This window comes from Cucurbita maxima, unplaced genomic scaffold (assembly GCF_002738345.1).
Source record: "Cucurbita maxima cultivar Rimu unplaced genomic scaffold, Cmax_1.0 Cma_Scf00002, whole genome shotgun sequence".
Classification (NCBI taxonomy): domain Eukaryota; kingdom Viridiplantae; phylum Streptophyta; class Magnoliopsida; order Cucurbitales; family Cucurbitaceae; genus Cucurbita; species Cucurbita maxima.
Genome location: NW_019272018.1, coordinates 4,093,247 through 4,115,651, shown reverse-complemented (window position 1 = coordinate 4,115,651; position 22,405 = coordinate 4,093,247). Strand labels below are relative to the sequence as shown.

General features: G+C 36.9%; 4 protein-coding genes across 4 annotated transcripts; 2 read left to right on the top strand and 2 right to left on the bottom strand.

Moving 5' to 3' along the window:
- Positions 1-1,841: 1,841 nt before the first annotated feature.
- Positions 1,842-6,086, bottom strand: LOC111499399. Its single transcript, XM_023150997.1, has 14 exons — positions 5,630-6,086; positions 5,247-5,302; positions 5,008-5,182; positions 4,836-4,937; positions 4,616-4,687; positions 4,372-4,488; positions 4,184-4,261; positions 4,042-4,104; positions 3,867-3,963; positions 3,681-3,759; positions 3,382-3,593; positions 3,059-3,204; positions 2,839-2,961; positions 1,842-2,307 (listed from the first exon to the last, which is right to left on the bottom strand). The coding sequence occupies exons 1-14, from the start codon at positions 5,999-6,001 to the stop codon at positions 2,146-2,148; spliced, it is 1,854 nt and encodes a 617-aa protein (XP_023006765.1). The 5' UTR covers positions 6,002-6,086; the 3' UTR covers positions 1,842-2,145.
- A 1,158-nt stretch (positions 6,087-7,244) lies between these two features.
- On the top strand, positions 7,245-8,307 carry LOC111499445 (mitochondrial import inner membrane translocase subunit TIM17-2-like). The gene has a single exon (XM_023151023.1). It carries the CDS (start codon positions 7,395-7,397, stop codon positions 8,067-8,069), a length of 675 nt encoding a protein of 224 aa, XP_023006791.1. The 5' UTR covers positions 7,245-7,394; the 3' UTR covers positions 8,070-8,307.
- A 3,407-nt stretch (positions 8,308-11,714) lies between these two features.
- Positions 11,715-15,196, top strand: LOC111499390 (receptor-like protein kinase HSL1). Its single transcript, XM_023150986.1, has 2 exons — positions 11,715-14,659; positions 14,737-15,196. The coding sequence occupies exons 1-2, from the start codon at positions 12,019-12,021 to the stop codon at positions 15,084-15,086; spliced, it is 2,991 nt and encodes a 996-aa protein (XP_023006754.1). The 5' UTR covers positions 11,715-12,018; the 3' UTR covers positions 15,087-15,196.
- Positions 15,197-16,003: 807 nt separating this feature from the next.
- Positions 16,004-20,505, bottom strand: LOC111499416 (hexokinase-2-like). The gene is made up of 10 exons (XM_023151021.1): positions 19,876-20,505; positions 19,219-19,369; positions 18,970-19,152; positions 18,238-18,312; positions 17,989-18,144; positions 17,572-17,670; positions 17,338-17,468; positions 16,965-17,046; positions 16,437-16,809; positions 16,004-16,335 (listed from the first exon to the last, which is right to left on the bottom strand). The coding sequence occupies exons 1-9, from the start codon at positions 20,145-20,147 to the stop codon at positions 16,462-16,464; spliced, it is 1,497 nt and encodes a 498-aa protein (XP_023006789.1). The 5' UTR covers positions 20,148-20,505; the 3' UTR covers positions 16,004-16,335; positions 16,437-16,461.
- Positions 20,506-22,405: the final 1,900 nt, after the last annotated feature.

Sequence of the window (22,405 nt, the reverse complement as noted above, 5' to 3'; positions counted from 1 at the left end):
TTTTTTTTTTTTTTTTTTTTTTTTTTTTTTTTTTTTTTTTATTTGAGGGGGTATGCTTTTTAGGCTGATTTATATCCCACTTAATTTGGCTTTTAAATTGCTTTGTTTGTTTCTTGGGACCATTTATAATGCAATGCTTTTTAATCTTATTGCTTCTTTTTAACCTAAGTTTGTTAACATTATATTCATTAATTAATTAATTATTCCTCCACTAAAAATTGTCCTCCCATTCCTTTTTCTGTCTTAATTAATTAAATTAGCTAATAATTTGAAGGAAAAAAAAAAAAAAAAAGACAATTTCATCTCTCCATCAAATTTTGTTTTAAGTATTTTTAATAATAATAAAATGAAATTAGAGACTATATAATACTCTAATATCAATTGTTGTAGCGAAAGCGGAAGCAAGATCGATGATATTCACGCACCCACAAAACATAGAGACACAGATTTTTACATAGTTCAAAGAGAAGAAATTCTCCTACATTCATATGTAACTTTCACACTACAAACTCTATCTTACAAAATTTCTCTCAATTGTCTCTAGACAAATACAAAATGACAATGCAATGCTCGATAAATATTTATATAGGCATAACAATATTAATTCTCATACTAATATTCATAGAGATTCATATATCAATATGAAAGATGAATTAAATGAATTTACTAGATTCATGAATCGAACCGAGGAATGCACCAAAATTATTTATGAATCTAAGAGGTTTATGAATCAAATCGTCGTTACAACTATGAATAAAAAAAAAAGTTTAGAATAATTAATATTTAATTAGAAGAGAATTGGAATCTTCGTCACTTATAATGGATTAAATTGGTGAATTAAGTAATAAAAAAGTTTATGTTTAAATACGTTATCCCAAGAAAGGTATGTCGAATTGTCGTGAATGATTCATTAGTATGAACGCAAGTTAGGAGGTGGAGTTGTTGTTAATGACTTTATAACTTATTTTTTCCAATTATGGAAATTCTAAGTGTGTTCCCATTCCATCATCTTCCCCCACTTAAAACATTTTTAATTTATTTTCTATATTTATAATTCTCAACTTTATATTTTTTTTATGGTTCTTAAAAACCCATATATTTTTATATGAAATTATTCGTTTTTTTAGTAGAATCTTCCGAGATCTAAATATGAGTAATGTATATCTAATTATTCAACCCAAATCATAATATAATAGGTGAGGTTAATTATTTTAATAACAAAATTGCTTTTAAAGATATTAAATAACTATAAATTAGCCAACTAAGTGACCATGTTAGTTTCTTACCTAATGCTCTAAGTGGCTCCTATTCATATATACATATTTTAAGTTAGGCTATTAATTTGGAAAAATATAAGCATAAAAACGAATATGATTATTTTAAAATTTTAAGAGATTAAAATAATCTAAATATTTTTAAATTATAAACATAAACATCGTCACCAACTAACTTTAGCAATTGTAGCGAGGGAAATGCCGTCCTCAAGGATTGTTTCAACTCTATATCCTCCACTTGCAAGGTACATAAAACGTTATGGTCCCTGTTTAGCTTGTTACCAACACTACTAAGGACACAGTTTCAATCTTGGTTATATCCTAACTTGATTTTTTTGAACATTTTCCTTGGTGTGTTAAATCTAACATTGTCCTCCACAATTGTATCATAACACCTCTCTCAATTGACATAGCTTGAAGTTCGTACTATCAAAGTCATTATTATCTACTGCCGTATACGAGGCACAGTCCACCCCATCACATCACATGTTGTCTGTACTAACGACTAACAATAACATTTATGGCAACGCCAAGATCATCACTTCACCAACACTTGCACCATCGCCATTCACAAAAATCTTCATATCATTTCAAACAGAAAACAAGATGGCAAATCACAAGCTCATTGTTTCACACAGCTCAAGTTTACACGGTGTATTTGAAATTACAAGAACCAGGAAAAACTCGCTGCCAAATCGCGAGAGGTGTTTGTATAAGAATCAAATTTGATGGAATAAAGAAAAGAATGAAGAGAAAGTAGCTATAACTCTATGTTCAATCAACAAATGGAGTGGCAGCACAGTACTCCCACAGACTTAGAACACGCCATATCAATAATTAGCAGTTCTTGTGAACAACCCAACCACCTATCCTAGCTATCAAATTTCTTAGGCTGGCGCCATTGTGCCAAACTTTTAGCCAAGGAACCCAGAAATGAAACCTTTGGAGCCATTCCTTTCTTTCCATACAAATGCTTCCCTCCCAAATCCGTGTAAATCGGACCCGTATCGATTTTCGGTATACTTTTTTCAATCTGCAGAGCATGAAAACAACTAGTCATAACTGGCTGCCTAGGCTATTCTTTCGTTACCATGCTCATTAAACTACAATATCATCTTCAGATTGCCTTTTCTTGCCCAGCAAGACCCAAAGCAACCCCCTCCTTTGGGTGGCAAGCAAATTGTAACAGGCTAAGCGGGCTTAGCCGATATTGTCTTGTAACGACCCGGGCCCACCACTAGCAGATATTGTCCTCTTTGGACTTTTCCTTTCGGGCTTCCCTTCAAGGCTTTAAAACGCGTCTTCTAGGAGAAGGTTTCCACACCCTTATAAAGAGTGTTTTGTTCTCCTCTCCAACCAATGTGGGACATCACATGTCTGCAAAGTTTTTAAAACGCATCTGCTAAGGAGAGGTTTCCACACCCTTATAAAGAATGTTTCGTTCTCCTCCCCAACCGATGTGGGATCTACACAAATAAACTCGGACAATTTTCCTAAGCTAACACACCAGTTCATTGGGCAGTCTTTTATCTTGTCATATAATATAAGGCCTTAGCCAACTTACCTTGTGTATCTTCCCATCTTTCAAGTAGTATCGGATGCCTGACCAGTTGATTGATTGAGAAAAATGAGAACGTATTGCAGAAATAGTGTACAAAAAGTTATCCACCAAGATTGCAATGAATACCTGCACATCCAAAAACAAATGCTACATTTACGAATCTAATCAAGAGATGCCATGATATAATAACTTAACCCAAACAACTGGATTGTATTATGATTACCAATCCCCAATTGTAGGAAGCAAGAGAGAGCTGGGGAGCCTCCGGTGACAGAATGTTGCATAAGTGAACTTCTACCCTTGTCAAGTTCCACATGGAGAAGAGTTCTATAACAGTGCACACAGCAAGACTGCACACCATTAACATACCTATTAAGGAAGAACAACAAAACAGTTAGATGTGACAACTCAAAAAACTGAACACGACAACAAAGCTCCAATTCCAAAAACAATTCATCATATTCACATTCAGCATCGAGCAAAGTGAACATGAAACGTAACCCACTCGGGGATCAACCTAACTAAATTGGAAAGCAGTGTACTCACCCACAGTACTAAAATCTGTTTCCTCGAGTGAGTACCCTTTAACGTAGAAACGTAGTGCTGCGGCGACGTGAATCATAGACATAAAGTATGGTGCCACAAACCCCCATGACAGATAGCAATGAGAAGTAAACAGTGCCCGGTTCATCATCTTGTTAATGTGTGACGTGTATGATTCCAAAACAAAAGTTTGTTTCCTCAAGTAATTCCAATACCTGCCATGTCAGTAAAAGAGCTCAAACATGGAAGTAAATAAACAAAACAAGATTGGCACACTGTATTTGTCTATATAGATATCAGACCTCCCCAAGTTTAGATCACTAGCAAGAGGATGCGGGAAAATTGCAACAGGAGGTGATGTAATAAGCCTCTTATGAGCACCTGAAATGAATCAGTTTATTTGAATGAATGAATTAAATGTAAATTTGTGCTTCTATTCCCCGCTTTAAATATCCTCTCTTGATAAGGATCAGTAATTTGTATGTTACCCGCTATAGCTGCTAGAGTCATATCGTCCGAGTATCCACCATCTCGTAGTCCAGAGACCACTCCATAACTATCATATCTAAAGTCGTCAGCGTGCATCTGCAACAGGTCAATTCGAGTTATGACAACTTGATCTCTTACATGTTACAATAGTACAACAATGTCGAATCTACTTACCATCATGCAACCTCCCCAAAGAAAAAATGTCTTTCCACCAGTAGCAAAGCCCATTGAACAAGGCTGTAAAGTTGACACATAAAAGTACTTCAAACCCAAAAATTCTACATAAAAACATTCCTCTTCTTCTAGATAAAGTTACCATATGATATTCATAGATGCAGTAACTCCCTAAACTCCCCGAAGGTAAATCGAGCGGGTATCCAGTTTGGATAAATATCTGCATACAATCTCAACTAGAATTAAACATAAAATTGAGTTATGCAAGCAAAATATAGCCCAAATGTAGACATCCAGACAAGAGATTACTCCTAATGAATGGTAACATACATCAGGGTTCTTTTCCATTTCAGCTGTGAGGGCTCCAATTGTTCCAGGATGTAGCCTAACATCATCATCCAAAAATAGCACATATTTGCTATCTTTATGCATTTTCTCCACCCCGACCTGCAGACGAGCATTATATTCTCAATGTTGATAAGAACCAAATCTTATTATATCCCATCATTTATTTCTGAGACAGATTTTTGCATCAGAAAGTACTAAATCAAGGTTATACAAATTTATCACATACCAACTGATTGTGAATTTTCTGGCTGCAAGTTGTTGCTAGACCAGCCACAAGAATTCTAGCATCAACATCATCCTGTAAAAAACATGCATACAAGTGAAGCAAATGGACAGTGAAAAAAATGTTCCACGACCCGTCGAACTCTAGACTTCACGTAAACTACGAATAGGGATGACAAGAACTATGAATGAAAACAATTGGAGAACAATGTATTTATACAAACCCTATAATCAGATAGCAAGCGCAGTACAGCATTGTAAGCAGGATCCTCCGTACTTTCGACCACAAAAAGAAACTCTAAAGGACCTCCATAAAGGGATGTTACCTGGAAATTCATTCATAAATGAGAAGGCAACACAACATGTTCCAACAGTTAAAGAAAAAGGAAAACTCACCTGAGTTCTCCAATTGTGTAAATTATGTTCTCCAAAGCCTTTTAAAGGCATAATAACAGTCACTCTTGGTAAATTGACCTGATTGGAGTGCTCGAGTTCACTAATGTCGTTGCAAATAAAAGCAAAGCTATTGCCAGCTCGAGCTCTCCCCTTTATACGTTTAATCTCTCTATTTCTGCACAAGGAATGAAAAGTTAACACCAGGCCAACGATCAAACAGGCTCGGGTTACTTGAGTACCTGACATAAGCAGCACAAGCCCACCCAAATGCAAGAATCAGGCAGATTAAGCATCCCTACAACAACAAAAATTCAAAGAAATGAGACTGAGAGCCTAATGTTTGATGAGCCAAAAGTTTATTCAAATTGCAAAGCACATTTCAAACGGCAAGAAATCAAAATGCATTCAAACTTTGCCTTTCACCAACACTGATACTCAGCCACTAGAAAATTCGAAGAGAAACGTACAAACTCCCAAAGGTATGAAAAAAGCTAAATTACCCAGAACGAGCTGAGAATGCGAGATATCAAAATTAAAAGGAGGCACAGAAAAACCCAGAAATTGAAAATATGGAATTGAAAAGAGCGAAACAGAGGTGGATCTAAAAAATACAGAAACAAACCTGGATCTGAATGAAAAGAGCGAGAGGAGTAGAAAAGGCATTGCTGAGAGAGAAGAGGAAGGAATCAAAGGCGTCGATTGACGTGAATGTTCCTCCCCCTCCGTCCATCGAAAAGAGGAAACAAAAAAAAAGGGGGGTGAAAAGAACAATGGAAAGGCAACGAAGAAAAGAAACCCTAGAAAGGGACGAAAGGGCGCATCCCTTTCTCCGCCCTGCCGAAATAATGAGATCTGAATGCACAAAAATCGTGGAATTGGAAGGGAAAACAGAGGAAAATGGAGAAGAGAAGAAGGGGGAACGAAGTAAAGGAAGAGTCTTTATGAATTTATAGTGGGAAGAAGGGGGGCGGGCCTCAATTGACGCAAACAACATACACAATTATAACTATAGTGTAATGTTGTGGAGCAGACATTGAGGCACCAAGCTTAAAACCAGAGACGAGGGAGAGACCGTTAGCCATGCCCAACCTTACCTTAATTAATTCAAACTCATAACATTACTCCTTTTATCTCACTTCATTTATTTAATTAATCCCTTTTACGTCTCAATCAAATTATTCCATGTCATCTCCGAGCATCCTATCACATGGAATTTTGTTAACGAATAAATTCTCACTTTTAAACGGTATGAGATGAGATGTTCGAATCATTCCAATCGTGTTTAAATGAAAAATCTATTATAATGATTAGAAAATAAAAAATAAAATAAAAAACTGTTTTTTAAAAATAAATCTCCCTCTGGATGGGGAAATTTGAAAAGGAAAACAAACTCATAAAACTAAAATGGTTTGGAGGAATTGGGAAAAATAAGAACAACGGGCCAAGAAGAAGAATAAGTTGGGGGATAAATACAGGGAAGAAATGAGTTGTCCATGGGCCATCTCCAACTTTGTTTCCTTTTATGAAGGATAAACATGGGGAAGGGGGAGTGACAGCTCAGGTTCAACGGGTGGCTCACTTGTTCCTCTCTTCAATCGATAGTTTAGACTTTGTATTATAAATGGTATCAGAGTTAAGTAAGTGGCGGTTTGCCAACAAAGACGTTGGACCCAAAAGGGTGGATCGTGAGGTTCCGTATCGATTGGAGAGCGAAACAAAACATTTTTATAAGGGTGTATAAACTTATTTATAATAGATGCGTTTTAAATTTATGAGGCTGACGACAATACGTAACAAGCCAAAACGGACGATATCGGCTAGCAGTGGGCTTGAGGTGTTACATAGAAATTCTATTATTCAAACCTCAAAGCTAGCATGTAAGAGAATTGCTCGTAATCGTATTTTTGTTTTTGGATTTGGTCGAGAATTTTAATATTTTCTAAAAAAAAAAAATAAAAAAAAAATCATGATAGGAAAATGAAGGAAAATAAATACACTTTTTCAAAATAAAAATAAATAAATAACTAAATAGTTACAGAAAACGAATGCTAATTGATTTTTTAAAACTTATATAAAAAAAATATATTCATATTTAGTGAGAGAATTGAAAATGCAACCATCGGCTAGATTCGACGGTAAAATAAAATAGAAAAAAGTCTGATTTATAAAAATAATAAATTAATAATTAATATTAAAGTAATTTTTTAGGGCAAACCTGTTCTTATTCCGACCCGAACAGTTTAGACTTCTGTAGCAATTAGCATTAACCAAAGGCGGAGAAAACCTATTCGCAATTTTCAGCCGACTTTTTTCTCTGCGTAGCTACGCCCACAGGAACGCCAGAAGAAGGGCCTGATCGATCAATATAACCCTCCGATCAAGCTTCCATGGGAACGCCGGAGACCTCTCGGGAGCCTTGTCCAGATCGGATCCTCGATGACATCGGTGGCGCCTTTGGTATGGGCGCCGTCGGTGGCTCGGCCTTCCACTTTCTCAAAGGCGTCTACAGTTCTCCTAAAGGCGCTCGCCTCCTCGGCGGTTCTCAAGCCGTCCAAATGAACGCTCCTCGTATTGGCGGTAGCTTTGCCGTATGGGGCGGCTTGTTCTCCACATTTGATTGCTCCATGGTTTACCTCCGCCAGAAGGAAGATCCGTGGAACTCGATCATAGCCGGTGCCGCAACTGGCGGTTTCCTCCAGATGCGTCAGGGCGTCGGCGCCTCCGCTCGATCGGCTGTGTTCGGCGGAGTTCTGTTGGCTCTGATCGAGGGGGCCGGGATCATGCTGAATAAGGTTCTTAGTCAACCGCAGAACGCTCCTATTATGATCGACGATGCCGGTGCTATGGGCGGTGTTCCTGGTTATCCTATGGAACAGATTCCGGGCCTAACGCCGCCGCAGACTCTTCCTCAGGAGGCTGCGGGTGCGGGCTCGGGATCGTGGTTCGGAGGATGGTTCAATGGCGGACAGAAAAAGGATAAAGAAGCAACTCGTGGAGAGAGCGAAACGAAGATTTTGGAGAGCTTTGATTCGCCGCCGGTGCCGAATTTCGAATACAAGTAAATATTCCTTTTTTTTTCTAAGATTTGGTTTGTTAGGGGAAGTGCATTAGAATTGAAATTCTATATTAACCGCGAATTGAAATTGAAATTGAAATTGAAATTGCAGTGGCAAATGTTTTTTCATTGTTTTTTGTTCTGGAACAGTTAGTCAGTCTGTAACGATGACATTGTAGAACAATATTCTATAAATTTGAACACCATTTACCAAGTTAACTAGGGAAATGGCAAGGAATTCTGAAGCCTGGTTTAGGAATTGTCATGAATTTCCCCCCTTCTGAAAAATATTGAATGACCCAAAAGACTAAACATGGATTTCACCTGTTCACAGAGCTGCACACCATGAGTCATGAAGTCGTCTGCGAAATGAAACTATAAACATGAACTCTTAGTGAATAGTATCTGAAAATATCTTTGTGCTCAAACAGTCCATAACAGCTGGTGCAGCCCATCCCTATTCAAATCACAACCCATCAAAGCCTCAATGAACCATTGAACTAATTGATCTTAAAGTAGTGGCTAAGTTATAGAACATATCCTAACTTTGGATCTTGTATCAATAATAGGCTTGAACTTTGAAAACTTGCATTAACCCCACATGGTAATTGAACAATCTAAGGCAATGTACATGGATATGGTTCTTTCGAAGGAGAATGAAATGACGATGTTTGGGTTAGCTTCTTCATTTTGGGGTTAGCATTAGAGCTACAAGGTTAAAATTAAGTTAGGTTAAAATTGAAGAAGATGACAACGGTTGACTAACGTTTTGTTGGAAAAGGACGGCCCCTTCCATTCCTTTTGTTGCTGCCCCACCCTTCATTCGTTTGTCGGTGTTCATTTATTTGGTTGTTGGCGTTGTTGTAAGACTAAGGCTAAGCTGCTGTAAACCTTGGGCTGCTCCATTTTCGATCCAACTTTTTGGTACGTTTTGTTTATGTTTCCAGTTTTTTTTTTTTCTTTAGTTTATTTTTCAGGTGCATTATAGAATTGAATATTTGGTTTATTAAAGACATTTGTTGAAGAATTTAGTACCATATTGTATTCATTTGTTTATGGATGGTTTGTTTATATATGATCGCAAAACCTAGTATAAATTAAATTATATTTTTATATAAGAAAAATTATGGACTTTAACCCTTATATTTTTCTTTCTTTTTTTTTTTTTTAACATTATTTAACCGTTTTATTTTACTTTTATATGTATTAATTTAAAGTTACCATTTAAACACAAATTTTAACCATCTATGGTATTTAAGTTTAATATTCGCCCATCTATATTTACCGTTTTTTTTTTTTTGTATGGAAACGGTTAGTACCTCAATTTAAAAGTTCTTATTGTCGATATATGATTAGAAATCATGTATTATACCTTATAAGCTCCAAGCTTATTTTTCTAAAAGTTTTAAGGGAATTAAATCCTAATTTTGTAGATCATTTTCAAGCTTTTTTTTATCTTTTTTTTTTTAAAAAAATTGAATGGTATTAATGTTCAGCATATATTAATTATTCGAATATTTTTGAAGTTTTGAAAATTATTTAGAGGTGTTTTGAAGTTTTTAAAAATGTTCAAATGTATTAATTAAACTTTTAAAAGCCAAATAGTATTTTCGAACCCTTTTTGAATGTTTAATGGTACTTTTGAGATAAAGAATTAACGATTTCCATCTAAAACCAAATATAAAGATATTTTCTAACTTTTTAATAGTTTAAGAATATAGAATATTATTAAAACTTATTTTAGACAGATTCAAAGTATTTTTATTAATTTAGTCGAAACCAAACGAAAAAAAAAATATTCCTATAAATGCCTAAATTGGTAGAATAAAAATATTTGAATGGGAAAAAAGTCCCCCATTAGAAAGTTGTGCAGTGGTGAGTGATTGACGGGAGGGTTGGTCAATTCAAATGTTCCAAAAAGTGGATGATGTAATTATTAATAAGTTTGAACACCAAAATTGTAACAATGAATGCCCCACTTTATATTCATCTTTAAGGATGCTTTGAAAAATTAATACATATATTCAGTCTAAATTTAAATTTCTCATATAATAATAATAATAATAATAATAATAAAACTTGGAAAAACCGAAGCAAATGATGGAAGGAGGGCAGTGCGGTCATACCCGCTGCCCCACTTTTCCAATTTTTTTTTTTTTTTTTTTTTTTTTTTGTTCTATTTTAATAATGTATTGTTATATACCTAATTTTAGTTTATATATTTTTAATAATCATATAATTAGTCATTCAAAGCTACTTTAAAACCAAATGGATTAAATAATGATTTTAATGTAATACAATATGTTTCCAAAATTTATAAAGCAAAAAAATAATAGAAATTAAATATTAGGATAACAAATACTATAAGATTTTGTTATTAATTTAAATGACTTGACCGACTCAATTTAAGGAGAGCAACATCTAATAAAAACCATATATCATTGATTAAAATATATAGATGATTGAATTATCTCTAAACTCAAAATAAAATAAAACGAAAAGTGTAATTTTCTCTATAATCGTTTAAAATATCATTTTAGTTTTTAAACTTTTAAGTTTATCTAGCTTAATATATAAATTTTCAAATCGTATAATATTTTAACATTCAAATTTTAGAAAAATACTCATTTTAATTCAAAACTTTCCTAATTCGTACTCTAAAATTTATTTTGATGAGGAAAAATTCATATAATTTAATCAATAATAAATTAATAATAGTTTTTCACGTGGGAGAGGTTGGAGATTGGAAGCTATTTCTTATGCGTACAAATTTTGATTTCGTCTCTCTATGATCCATCTTATCTTCCATATTCAAATTAATAATATTGTTTTGTGATCATTCATATATATTATAAAAAAATAACCAAAAAGTCACCGATCATAAAATGGTTCCAAGTAAAGCATGCTTAACAGTTGGAGGTTCTATGATTTAACCATAGTAAATAAAGGTAGACCTTTTTAGTATAGGTAGTGGTTTTCAATTATCTTAAAATTTTCTTAATTATCCTATTTTTTAGAATTGCTCTTATTTCAATGTGCTATTCGATTCTGTACCTCTTTTTCACGTTGGTTTCGTCACAATCACCACGTGAAACTAAATATATATATATATATATAATATCAATTTATAATATCAAAAATTTTGACTAACTTGGATGGGATTGAATACATAAAATTTTAGAAGCATATGAATTATTATAATAGATAGATATTGGAAAATAATGGAAGACTTTGTTTAGTTTGTTTGGTAAGTCTAAAAGAAAAAAAAACGGAATAAAAGTAGTGAAGTGAAATGAAAGTGGGAATTATAATTATAATTGTTTTTATTTATTTATTTTAATATAAAGCAATTATGTCCCTTGGTTTGAATCTTTAACATCTTCCGTTGACTGACCGCCAACCTTGACTTTACAAACCTTTCATTTAGTGGTACTTTTAGTTTCCACGAAATTTCCTGTGGGAGGACAATTTTTTCTATTAAAATATGAAGCTCATTTTATTTTTGTTTTTGTTTTAAAAATTACAATATATATATATACATATGTGAGATCAGGACTCAGGACTGAGAAACCAAACATTTCTTATAAATACATAGAAATTTCTCCGTTTCTAGATGCATTAACAAATCAAAGCAAGTAATACCGATTAGTAGTGGGTTCGAACGTATATCTACTAACGGTGGGCTCGAAGTTGAATTAATATTGTTATAGGATGGAGAAGGAGTAGTAGAGGAACTTGAATTGTTTTTTGGGACTAAAAAACTGGTGGTAAAAGAAGAGAATAAAGGGAGTGAGGCGACATTTTGAAGCAAACATAAGCTTCGGCTTTGACGCTTGGTTTTGCATTCACACCTTCAGCTGCAACTCCCAAACTCCAATAATAATCAAAATCTTTCGCAGCCGCCATAGCCGAAGAGCTATCAAACAACAACACCAACACTTGATCATCTTCTCCACATGACGACGACGGCGTTTCTTTCTTCCCTTCTCTTTTTTCTCGAAACCATTTCTTTCCTCCTCCTCCTCCTCTGTTCCCACCATGCCAATTCCCAACTCTACCAACAAGAACACTCTGTTTTGCTCCGATTGAACCAGTTCTGGAAAAACCAAGCCCCAATCGCCCATTGGCGGTCTTCAAATGCTTCTCATTGTACATGGCCGGAGATTCAGTGCACTAACAACTCCGTCACTGCTCTGCTTTTCCCTGGCTACAATTTGAACGGAACCTTCCCTCCTTTCCTATGCGATCTCAACAATCTCACCCAACTTGATCTTAACCTCAATTATATCGCCGATGGTTTTCCTACCACTCTGTACAATTGTTCCAAGCTTAATTACCTCCACCTTGCGCAGAATTACTTCGACGGTCCAATTCCCGATGATGTCCACCGCTTGTCTCGCCTCCAATATCTTAATCTCGGCGGCAACAGATTCTCCGGCGAAATTCCGGCATCCATTTCTCGGTTGGCAGAGCTTCGATCCCTTAATCTTTATGTGAACAGATTCAATGGGAGTTACCCATCTGAAATTGGTAACTTGTTGAATCTGGAAGAATTACTGTTGGCTTATAATTCACTTCTGCTACCGGTGGAATTGCCCCCCAGTTTCGCCCAATTGAAGAAATTGAAGTTTATATGGATGACAGATACGAACCTAGTGGGTGAAATTCCTGATTGGATAGGGAATTTGACCGACCTCGAGACGTTGAATTTGTCGGAAAACAATTTGACAGGGAAAATTCCCAGCAGTTTGTTTATGCTGAAGAATCTCAGTTTCGTTTATCTGTTCAAGAACAATCTGTCCGGAGAAATCCCGACTCGGATTGATTCAAAAAAGATTGTAGAATACGACCTATCAGAAAATAATTTGACCGGGGAAATTCCGGCAGCTATCGGCGATCTTCAGCAATTGACGTCTTTGCTTCTGTTTTCAAATCGATTACATGGAGAAATCCCTGAAAGCATCGGACGTCTTCCAAAATTAGATGATGTCAGATTGTTCGATAACAGTTTAACCGGCACGCTGCCGCAGGATTTCGGCCGGAATTTGGTTCTCAGAAGTTTTCAGGTGGGCAACAATAAGCTTACTGGAAGGTTACCGGAGCACTTGTGCTCCGGCGGTAAGCTCGTAGGAGTTACTGCATACGAGAATAATCTTAGTGGGGAACTGCCAGAGTCTCTTGGGAATTGCAGCAGCTTGATGATGATTGATGTTCATAAGAACAACTTTTCTGGGAAAATTCCGGTGGGTCTATGGATGCCTCTTAATTTGACATTTGTAATGATGAGCGACAATTCTTTCACCGGTGAACTCCCTGAGAGATTCTCAACGAATCTTGGGACGTTGGAAATCAGTAACAACAAATTTTCAGGGAAAATCCCATCTGGGTTATTTTCTTTATGGAATTTGACTGAGTTTCTAGCAAGCAATAATTTATTTACAGGACAAATTCCTGAAGAACTCACTATTCTTTCAAAGTTGAACAAGCTCTGGCTCGATGGAAATCAACTCACCGGAGAGCTTCCACAGAATATCATTTCATGGAGATCATTGAACAATCTTAACCTCAGTCGAAATCGTCTTTCAGGTGTAATTCCGGATGAACTTGGTGGTTTACCAAGCCTTACTGATCTTGATCTCTCAGAGAATCAACTTTCCGGGATGATTCCGACTCAACTAGGAAATTTGAAACTGAATTTCCTCAACCTCTCCTCAAATCTGTTGTCTGGGACAATCCCCTTGGCACTTGAAAACCCTATCTATACCAGAAGCTTTTTGAACAATCCAAATCTTTGTTCAAACAACGCAGTTCTAAATTTGAATAGCTGCAATTTGAGATCTCAGAATTCAAGAACAATTTCATCGCAGCATCTTGCTCTGATCGTGAGCTTGGGCGTTATACTGTTCATACTCTTTATACTTGCTGCTGTGTTCACAACCAAAATCTACTGGAAAACTGGAAACAGAGAGGATATTGAATGGAAATTGACCTCATTTCAAAGGCTGAATTTCTCGGAGGAAAATCTTTTATCTGGGTTATCAGAAAATAACGTGATCGGAAGTGGTGGCTCAGGGAAAGTTTACCGGATTCCGGTGAATAATTTGGGCGATACAGTGGCCGTGAAGAAGATATGGAACAACAGAAAGTCAGACCACAAGCTGGAGAAAGAATTCATGGCGGAAGTGAAGGTTTTGAGTTCGATTCGCCATAACAACATAATCAAACTCCTCTGCTTCGTTTCCAGTGAAACTTCTCGGCTTCTCGTTTATGAGTACATGGAGAAGCAAAGCTTGGACAAATGGCTGCACAAGAGGAACTCGCCGCCGAGAATTACAGGTTCGGAGCCTGATTGCGGTGTCCCCCTCGATTGGCCGACGAGATTTCAAATAGCGGTGGGGGCAGCACAAGGCCTCTGTTATATGCACCATGAATGCTCACCTCCGGTAATTCATAGAGACTTGAAATCCAGCAATATCTTACTCGATTCAGAACTCAATGCCAAAATAGCAGATTTTGGGTTAGCCAAGTTGCTGGTAAAACAGGGAGAAGCGGCTTCAGTTTCCGCCGTGGCGGGCTCTTTTGGATACATAGCTCCAGGTAAGAGACTTGCCCTGTTTCAACCCATCTAAGATACTGATTAGCAAAGCTGAAAGCTTGTTGTTTTCCTTGTGCAGAGTATGCTCAAACACCGAGAATTAATGAGAAGATCGACGTGTTTAGCTTTGGGGTTATTCTTTTAGAGTTGGCGACTGGAAAGGATGCCCTCAATGGCGATGAGGACTCGTCTCTGGCGGAGTGGGCTTGGGAGTGCATTCAACAGGGCAAGCGAATAGCCGATGTACTGGATGAAGATGTGAAGGAGCCGCATTATCTTGATGAGATGTGCAGTGTTTTCAAGCTTGGAGTGATTTGCACTTCTAGTTTGCCAACTAACCGGCCAACCATGCACCAGGCTTTGGAAGTCTTGATCCGTAGTCGGACCTCGACACCCCAAAATCATGGAGAGAAGAAACTCGGATCGTGAAAGTATACCTAGAAATGATCACGGTTACTTGAAAAATGAACGGTCAAAGTTCTCTCTATGTAACAGCTCAAGCTCACACCACGGAACGCGTCTATTAGAGAGAGGTTTACACACCCTTATAAGGATTTAGTTTTCCTCTCCAAGTGGGATCTCACAATTCACCCCCTTGGAGGCCAGCCTCCCTCTCCAACCAATGTGGGATCTCACAATTCACTCCCTTGGAGGCCGCGTCAAATCCACCCCCTTGAGGCCCGCATCCTCGCTGGCACACTATCCTGTAATTGGCTCTGATACCATTTGTAACAGACCAAAGTGGACAATATCTATTAGCAATGAGTTTAGGCTGTTATAAATGGTATTAGAGCCAGCCTGTTATAAATGGTATCAGAGCCAGCCACCGGACAGTACGAGGCACTGGTCGGAGTAAAGCTAGACCCTCTCCATGGTAGACCCATTTTAAAACCATGAAACTGACGACAATAATTGGCCAAAGCAAACAATATCTACTAGTGATCTGCTGACAGTGGACTAAAGTTGTTACACTCCAATAGTCTCACTTTTACGGTCTCACTTTTTACAATCAACATTCACCATCACGTCGAGACTGGGGAGAACCCTGCACTCCAGCCACTCCTCAGAGCAGAAATGGCTATGGAGTTGGCAGGTTGCCTTGGTTAGTCTGTAAATTTTGAATAACGAATCGATGTCATGTCTGTTTTAGCTCAAAAACTAGATGAGAACCACACTGATAATAAAATAGAGCTCATTCAGCTCAAGCAGCCCAAACGGCTACACTTTGTTAACCTTCTCTTAGAGCATTTTCAGTTTCTCGTTTGGAAGCTTTCATCGTGAAAGAACCATACCACCAAGTAAATGAGTATTGAACAGTGATGATACGATAAAATGGCAACCAGAAAGAACAATAAAAACGAAATCTTTTTTATTTGTATGCTTGATGACAGTTGCTATCATCTGTTGATGGATTGATCTAATTCGAAAGGAGAATTTCAAGAGCTTGAAGAAACAACATATGGTCCTAATTTATTCGACAAAGGAACTCCAGAAGGATGATTTCATCGGAGACGATGGGGTCCTCATTTATTAACCATGTCAAAGGAAAGGACTTGTGCCCCAACGACATCAACATCGGCTTCAACACCACAAGGATAGGGAGCCACTTCAATTTGTTGCGAGTCTTTTGCAGGCAACTCTAACACATAATTGATCCATTGCAGGAAAGCAATATGCTCTGGACCATAAAATGAACGACTTAAGAGTCATTGAAACGAGGAGCCTAAACAATATCAAGTAGTAAGAAAAGTAATTCATGTTTCATTTCTTTTGAGCTACCTTGGCTGGCATTGGACTCCTTTTTTCAGGACTCCTCTACCCCAAGATACTGGGAGTGTGATGCTGCGAGGAGGGCTGCTCCAATGCCAGAGCCATCGTTCGAGAGCTCGATCACAAAGTTCTCGGCAATTTCATCTCCCAGTAATTCCTTGAGTGTACTCTCTAAGGTGTTTCTAAATTTCGTGTAATGCTCAAATAACCCTCCATCCACAGCTATGACAGATTTCTGGTTATCCCCATCTCTCGGGGTGTCTCTTCCCAATTTCCTGATAATCCCGTAAATCCCAGCAGCCGATAAGCGTGCCCCACGAGTTGCAACAATGTTGCATAGCTCAAAAATGATTTTTCTCATCGGGAGGGGGCTGTTAGATACCTGACACAAAAGAGAAAATTAGAATGTCAGCAAAAAGGCGTTCTTTCACGTGTCATGGATCGACAAACTCAAATGACCAAGCAAATTGATCAACTGGTTCCTGAAAATGAGCAGTTTATGGAAAGAACTGAGAAGAATGGGAATTGAATCTGAACCTCCAAAATGTCGTTCAGCTTGCTTCCGATAACTTTCAGGTCTGGAGATGTGTCGTGATGCATAGCAGACATGTCAGGAGTCCTGCATAAATACAAACAAAAAATTAACACAATAATAACGGGTCGTTTCGATCCGTTTAGTCAAAACCAACTTAATAATTGAGGTTTGTTTCTGTTCAAAAATAAATAAATGAATGCACACATGTGAACTACTCCATTCTACAAATGAAATAATGAAAAAGGCAACATTGTGAATGGCCTGTATTTACACCAACAATTAGTTCAGCATTTTGTTTTTCTTTTTCCTTTACACTTTTGGAGACGAGACGAGGCGTCGGTTTGACGGCCTGCTACAAATGAGCAAGAGCAATACCTGAGAATGAAAGGTTTTTTGAGTTTAGGGGGAACAACATCACCAAAAAAGGCAGCTTCTTCAGCCATCCTGCATAGAACTCTACGAACTATCTCTCCTAGATACATACCAGATATTATCTTCTCAAAAATCTGAAAGATGGCCACAAGATACGTATTATGGACTGTATAGGAAAGTGAATTTGTAATGAAAAGGACTACAAGAAGAATAGCTTGAAGAAAAGAGGAGCATTACCTGTTCCCCAGGGTTTAAACTTTCCAAATCTAGAGCATGATCATATTCGGTGAGCGGAAGATGAGAAGACCGGAAGTTACCCCATTCCATGTTAATAACCTATTGTTTTGAAAGAATGTTAGCCATGGAATATAATTATTAGAGCCACTGTAACGGCCCAAGCCCACTGCTAGCAAATATTGTTCTCTTTGGGATTTCCCTTTCAAGCTTCCCCTCAAGGTTTTTAAAACGCGTCTATTAGGGAAAGGTTTCCACACCCTTATAAAGGGAGAGGTTTCCACACCCTTATAAAGGGTGTTTCGTTCTCCTCCCCAACTGATGTGGGATATCACTGGGTTGGACAGCAGGTTGACACAGTTCTATCCAGATCTCTATTAATCTCCGGGTTGACACAGTTCAAAAGTTACTCTTACTAACCATCTCTCCTGATTGAGGTAGAAGGCCTTGCCATTTAGGAATTGCATGTGCTCGCTCGACATACGCTGCATTTGTTCCAGTTCCCAGAATCACAGCAGCAATAACATTATCATTGTTATATCTGCCTCCAGCTAATGTGCCAATTGTATCATTTACCTGAATCAGATGGAGTAGTTAGAATGTACAACATAATGCGGGGAGAAAATCCGCCTCATAAAGATCTAGGAGATAAAGAACAAAGGGCAGTACCAAAGCTGCCACTCGCATATCCAATCCAATTTTTTCCATGGCCTTTGTTATTTCTGCTACCACATCTTCCCCAACCTACATCAATATATCATCCAGACGAGATGAGAAATGTTCTATACTTGGAAGTCATAAGTAAGATAGATTGCACAAGAGATAACATTTACAGCCAACCACGCGATCTAGAAAGTGTTTAGTACATTACATTAGCAAACGAAAGCATTATTCATAAATTAACGAATGGGGAATAGTGCTTCAACAGGATCAATATCCAAATCACTTCTCAGTTCTTCAGTCGTTTTAATTTTCAGTAAAGAAATCTTATAAGTTACCAAAGCTTGCAAGGAATTTCAGTTCTTTCACTGATCAGGTAATTTCTTTGTCTGTTTTTTTTTTTTTTTTTCCATCAATCTAACGATTGTCGTAGGCACTTTAAACTCCTAATGATAAGAACAAAACAGTCAACCACCTTATTAGTCCATTTCCTGTCGCAATGAAATCAAAGCTTAGATGACTTTCCAGTTCAAGATTACCACTACATAAAGAGGAAAATGCACTAAGATAGCACAAGTTTCGACACCCTAAAAGTTATAAAGAATAGCTGTCAGGTTTAATGTTCTTGACATATAATTTGATTCCATTTTTAGGGGTATCATATATTTTAAAAACAAATAGTAATTGATGGTTGTACTAAGCAACATAATGATAATAGATATCAAGGTAACAAGTACTAACAGCATCCTCGATGTTGAACCCCTTTGTCCACTTTATAAGTGTCCCTGAGGCAATCGATGTTTGTTTAACCGGGAAAGAAAATGTGAAACCCAGCTCTCTTTGTCTACCAGATACTGGGTGGAAGCCATCACCTTCTTCTTCAATAAATTTTGCAAGTGCTTCAGCTATAAAACCAAATAAGGCCTGAAAAACATTCTTTATCAGTTCTGAGAACTTAAACATAATAAACTTGGTAAGAGGAATACTAACCTCTGAAGATCCGGTCATTAAATGCGGAGGGATCGAAACTTCAACAAATTCTTTCCTGGCAACCCGTTCTTCCTTTCCTCCCAACTGCACACGCAACACACGGAAGTTTGTGCCCCCAAGATCTAATGCGTAGAACACCCCCTTCTCGTCCCTAACAAAAATGAGAGAAAAAATCTTGGCTTCAGTTTTTGTAGCAATGGAAAAGATCTAATGGTGGAGATTACATCAATCACCAGTAAGTAATAAGTTTACAATCAATAATTGAGCATTCTAACTTGTACAAGATTTTTCCAGCATGCCATTTGGTGCAAGATTTTTGAGAATAAAATCTAGAACAAACGAGAGGGGGTAAAAGACTATAGCTACGCTGAACAATCTATAAATATAAAACACATATCTGAATTGCCAGATTGCTTGAATGGGGTTATGTTGGTGTTCTTGTTAACGTTTAACATTCAATTTCATGAAATTAGAACTTGTCAAAACCAACCAGTTCAGATAAAACTAAAGCTTCCACCTTAATCCCAAACCTTCTAAAGTTCCTACCAATTTACATCAGGAACCCAAGAGAAAAAAACAACTTTCAGACTCATGGATGAAGTGATTCAGAACAAAAGGGCATGGAAAAAGAGGAAAAGACAAAGGAGATAAAATTACCCGGTGGGAAGATTATCCACATAGCTAATAAGCATCTTGAGCTTACTTCCGCCCTCAGATGCGAGTCCAGCATGCATCTCCACAGCCATAGCATCCGCGACTTGCTTCAGCTTTTCAATCGGAGTTTCACATTTCTCCTCAAACTCCTTCAAGATACCCATAGCTCGACTCCACTTCCCGCAGTTCTTCACCCGCTGCCGCACCACCAAAGCCGCCGCCGTACAAACAGCAACAGCGCAGACCACACCCGCTCCCACTACCACCTTCTTCATCTCGAAACAGACAGCCGTCGATTAGATTGAGACCCAGAAGATTTCCACCCTCAAAACTAGAAACCCCGAGGTTTCCGATCGGAAAAATGCTCAAGTGATCAGAGATCCATTCGGGGTTTGGAAGAAGGCCTTTAAAATTAAATAAACCGATGAAACTCGAAGAAGATAGTAATGGAAAAGAAGGAAATGAAGTTCCCGGGGATCGAAGGGAACTTGGGAACTGGATTGCTCAGTTGTTTTGCTTGGCTATTTAGTCTCGCAATTTGCAGGGGAATTACTTGAATGAGAATGAAAAGAACTTGAAATTGAGATTGTTTTGGAATTTGGATTTGCAGAATCATGTGTTTGTGGTTCGGCTTCGGAAATTGGACAAGTTTTGACTCACAATTACAGTTCTGACCTGTCGTTTACCAATACCATTTGCCCCTCAGGAACCAAATCCACGTGGATCACTTTCCTTCTTTGCCACCTGTTTAATTCCACCTTAGCATTTCCTATTAACAATCATTACATACTAAATTACCTAAATTCCATTTCTAGTTTATCTAAATTTAATTTAATTTTATTATTATCATTATTTTTTGCATTCTTAAAGATTATATTAAAAAATTACATTACTTTTAGAAAAATAAAAAGGAGGCGGGTTGTCAATATAATTATGCAACTTGTACCTATTTTAATTATTTTACCAACAATAAATTATACATTTTTTGACTTTTGACTATATGCCAACCCATTTCAAATTCGATTATATAATTAATTCAAATTAGATCCCTATAATTTCAGATTTTTTTAATCATAACATTAAACCTGGTGGGCTTCCAATTGATTCCAGGAGGGTTTAAGTAAAAATTAAAGAATAACAACACATTTTTCAACCATTTTAATTATTTTGAGTTACAAATTTCTTAAACTCCATCCAATCTGGCTAATGCTGCATTACCCACCAAACATGGGCCTAAAGCCCAATAATCAGCCCAAGAATAAACTCCCTTGGTCCATAAGTCAAATGTAAATGGGCCCAGCCCAAATACTCCACCAATTCAAACTAGTCACGTTGGGAATTTTGATGAAAGAAAATCATGAGAAGCACTTTGGAAATATTTAAATAAATTAAAAAAAAAAAGCATATTTCATGCATTAAATTACCAGAAGCACTCAAGTTTAATGCTTATCCATATCTATATCTATATATTAAAAATTAGAGGTTGCAATCTTGACTTTGTAAAAAAAGCATGAAATGCAATGTAATAAAGAAAATACCACATTTCATCCTTTTAATCTTTTGTTGTTTCTATGTACCGTAATATGCATGCTACCTTAGCTGCACTCCCCATGTTATCTCTACTTTTTTTCTAATCTTTTAATCCCCTTTCTAACCCCACACCTTTTTTGTTTCTTTCCCTTCTTTAACATCTTTTGTATTCTAACTAAACAGAGGAACGAATCATTTCTTATAATTTATAAATAATATTTTGTTTCCCTCCGAATATGTCGAGTAAGATGGTCAAAGTAAGGCTAGACTTTCTCCATAAGGTCGAGTAAGATGGTCAAAGTAAGGCTAGACTTTCTCCATAAGGTCGAGTAAGATGGTCAAAGTAAGGCTAGACTTTCTCCATAAGGTCGAGTAAGATGGGCTTGAGGTGTTATATATAGATTTGGTTAGTTATGGAAAGGGAAGAATAAAGTAATAAAATAAGTTGTATCCCGAAGGGAAAACAACAAAATAAACAAATAAATATAAATATAAATATAGGGTTATTTTTAATATAAGCAAGTCTAATTTTTTGGTTGCTTAATTTGTCAACCTAAGATAATGTTTTATATATAATACCAATTTGGGTGATCAATAAATGGGTATTTTTATATTAAGCTTTGTTAGGGGGGAATTTTATAATGTTTGACCATATAGAAAAACGTATTGGTAGGATTTAAATTGGAATTTGAATACTGACAAAATAATGATATAATTATTTTTGTTGAATTAGATGCAACACAAAAAGGGTAATGGTGGTGGGAATTATGTAGCATGCATGTGTGCCTATCGTACTCCTGACCTTATTCCCAATTAAACTAACATTTTCACACCAAAATTTGCATTACACAAAAAGCTTTAACGTTAATTCACGATACGAACAACTACGTCCAAAAATATGCTTCCACAACCCACGTGTCTCTTCGTTTTAGCGCGCAATCTACTAGTGAATAGGAAAAGTATATTGAAAAGCATCTTTGGTGCTTCACTCTTGTCTCCTTCG

What these genes read in the sequence shown, in the direction of transcription:
- LOC111499399 (XM_023150997.1), bottom strand. Translation starts at nt 6,001, where the DNA reads ATGTTGTTTGCGTCAATTGAGGCCCGCCCCCCTTCTTCCCACTATAAA. An exon ending in TACACAATTGGAGAACTCAG is followed by an intron (nt 4,938 to 5,007) that starts GTGAGTTTTCCT and finishes ATGAATTTCCAG; the next exon opens with GTAACATCCCTTTATGGAGG. An exon ending in GACTCTAGCAGCTATAGCGG is followed by an intron (nt 3,760 to 3,866) that starts GTAACATACAAA and finishes GATTCATTTCAG; the next exon opens with GTGCTCATAAGAGGCTTATT.
- LOC111499445 (XM_023151023.1), top strand. Translation starts at nt 7,395, where the DNA reads ATGGGAACGCCGGAGACCTCTCGGGAGCCTTGTCCAGATCGGATCCTC.
- LOC111499390 (XM_023150986.1), top strand. Translation starts at nt 12,019, where the DNA reads ATGACGACGACGGCGTTTCTTTCTTCCCTTCTCTTTTTTCTCGAAACC. An exon ending in TTTTGGATACATAGCTCCAG is followed by an intron (nt 14,660 to 14,736) that starts GTAAGAGACTTG and finishes TTCCTTGTGCAG; the next exon opens with AGTATGCTCAAACACCGAGA.
- LOC111499416 (XM_023151021.1), bottom strand. Translation starts at nt 20,147, where the DNA reads ATGAAGAAGGTGGTAGTGGGAGCGGGTGTGGTCTGCGCTGTTGCTGTT. An exon ending in ATATGCGAGTGGCAGCTTTG is followed by an intron (nt 18,145 to 18,237) that starts GTACTGCCCTTT and finishes CATCTGATTCAG; the next exon opens with GTAAATGATACAATTGGCAC. An exon ending in TACCTCAATCAGGAGAGATG is followed by an intron (nt 17,671 to 17,988) that starts GTTAGTAAGAGT and finishes TCAAAACAATAG; the next exon opens with GTTATTAACATGGAATGGGG.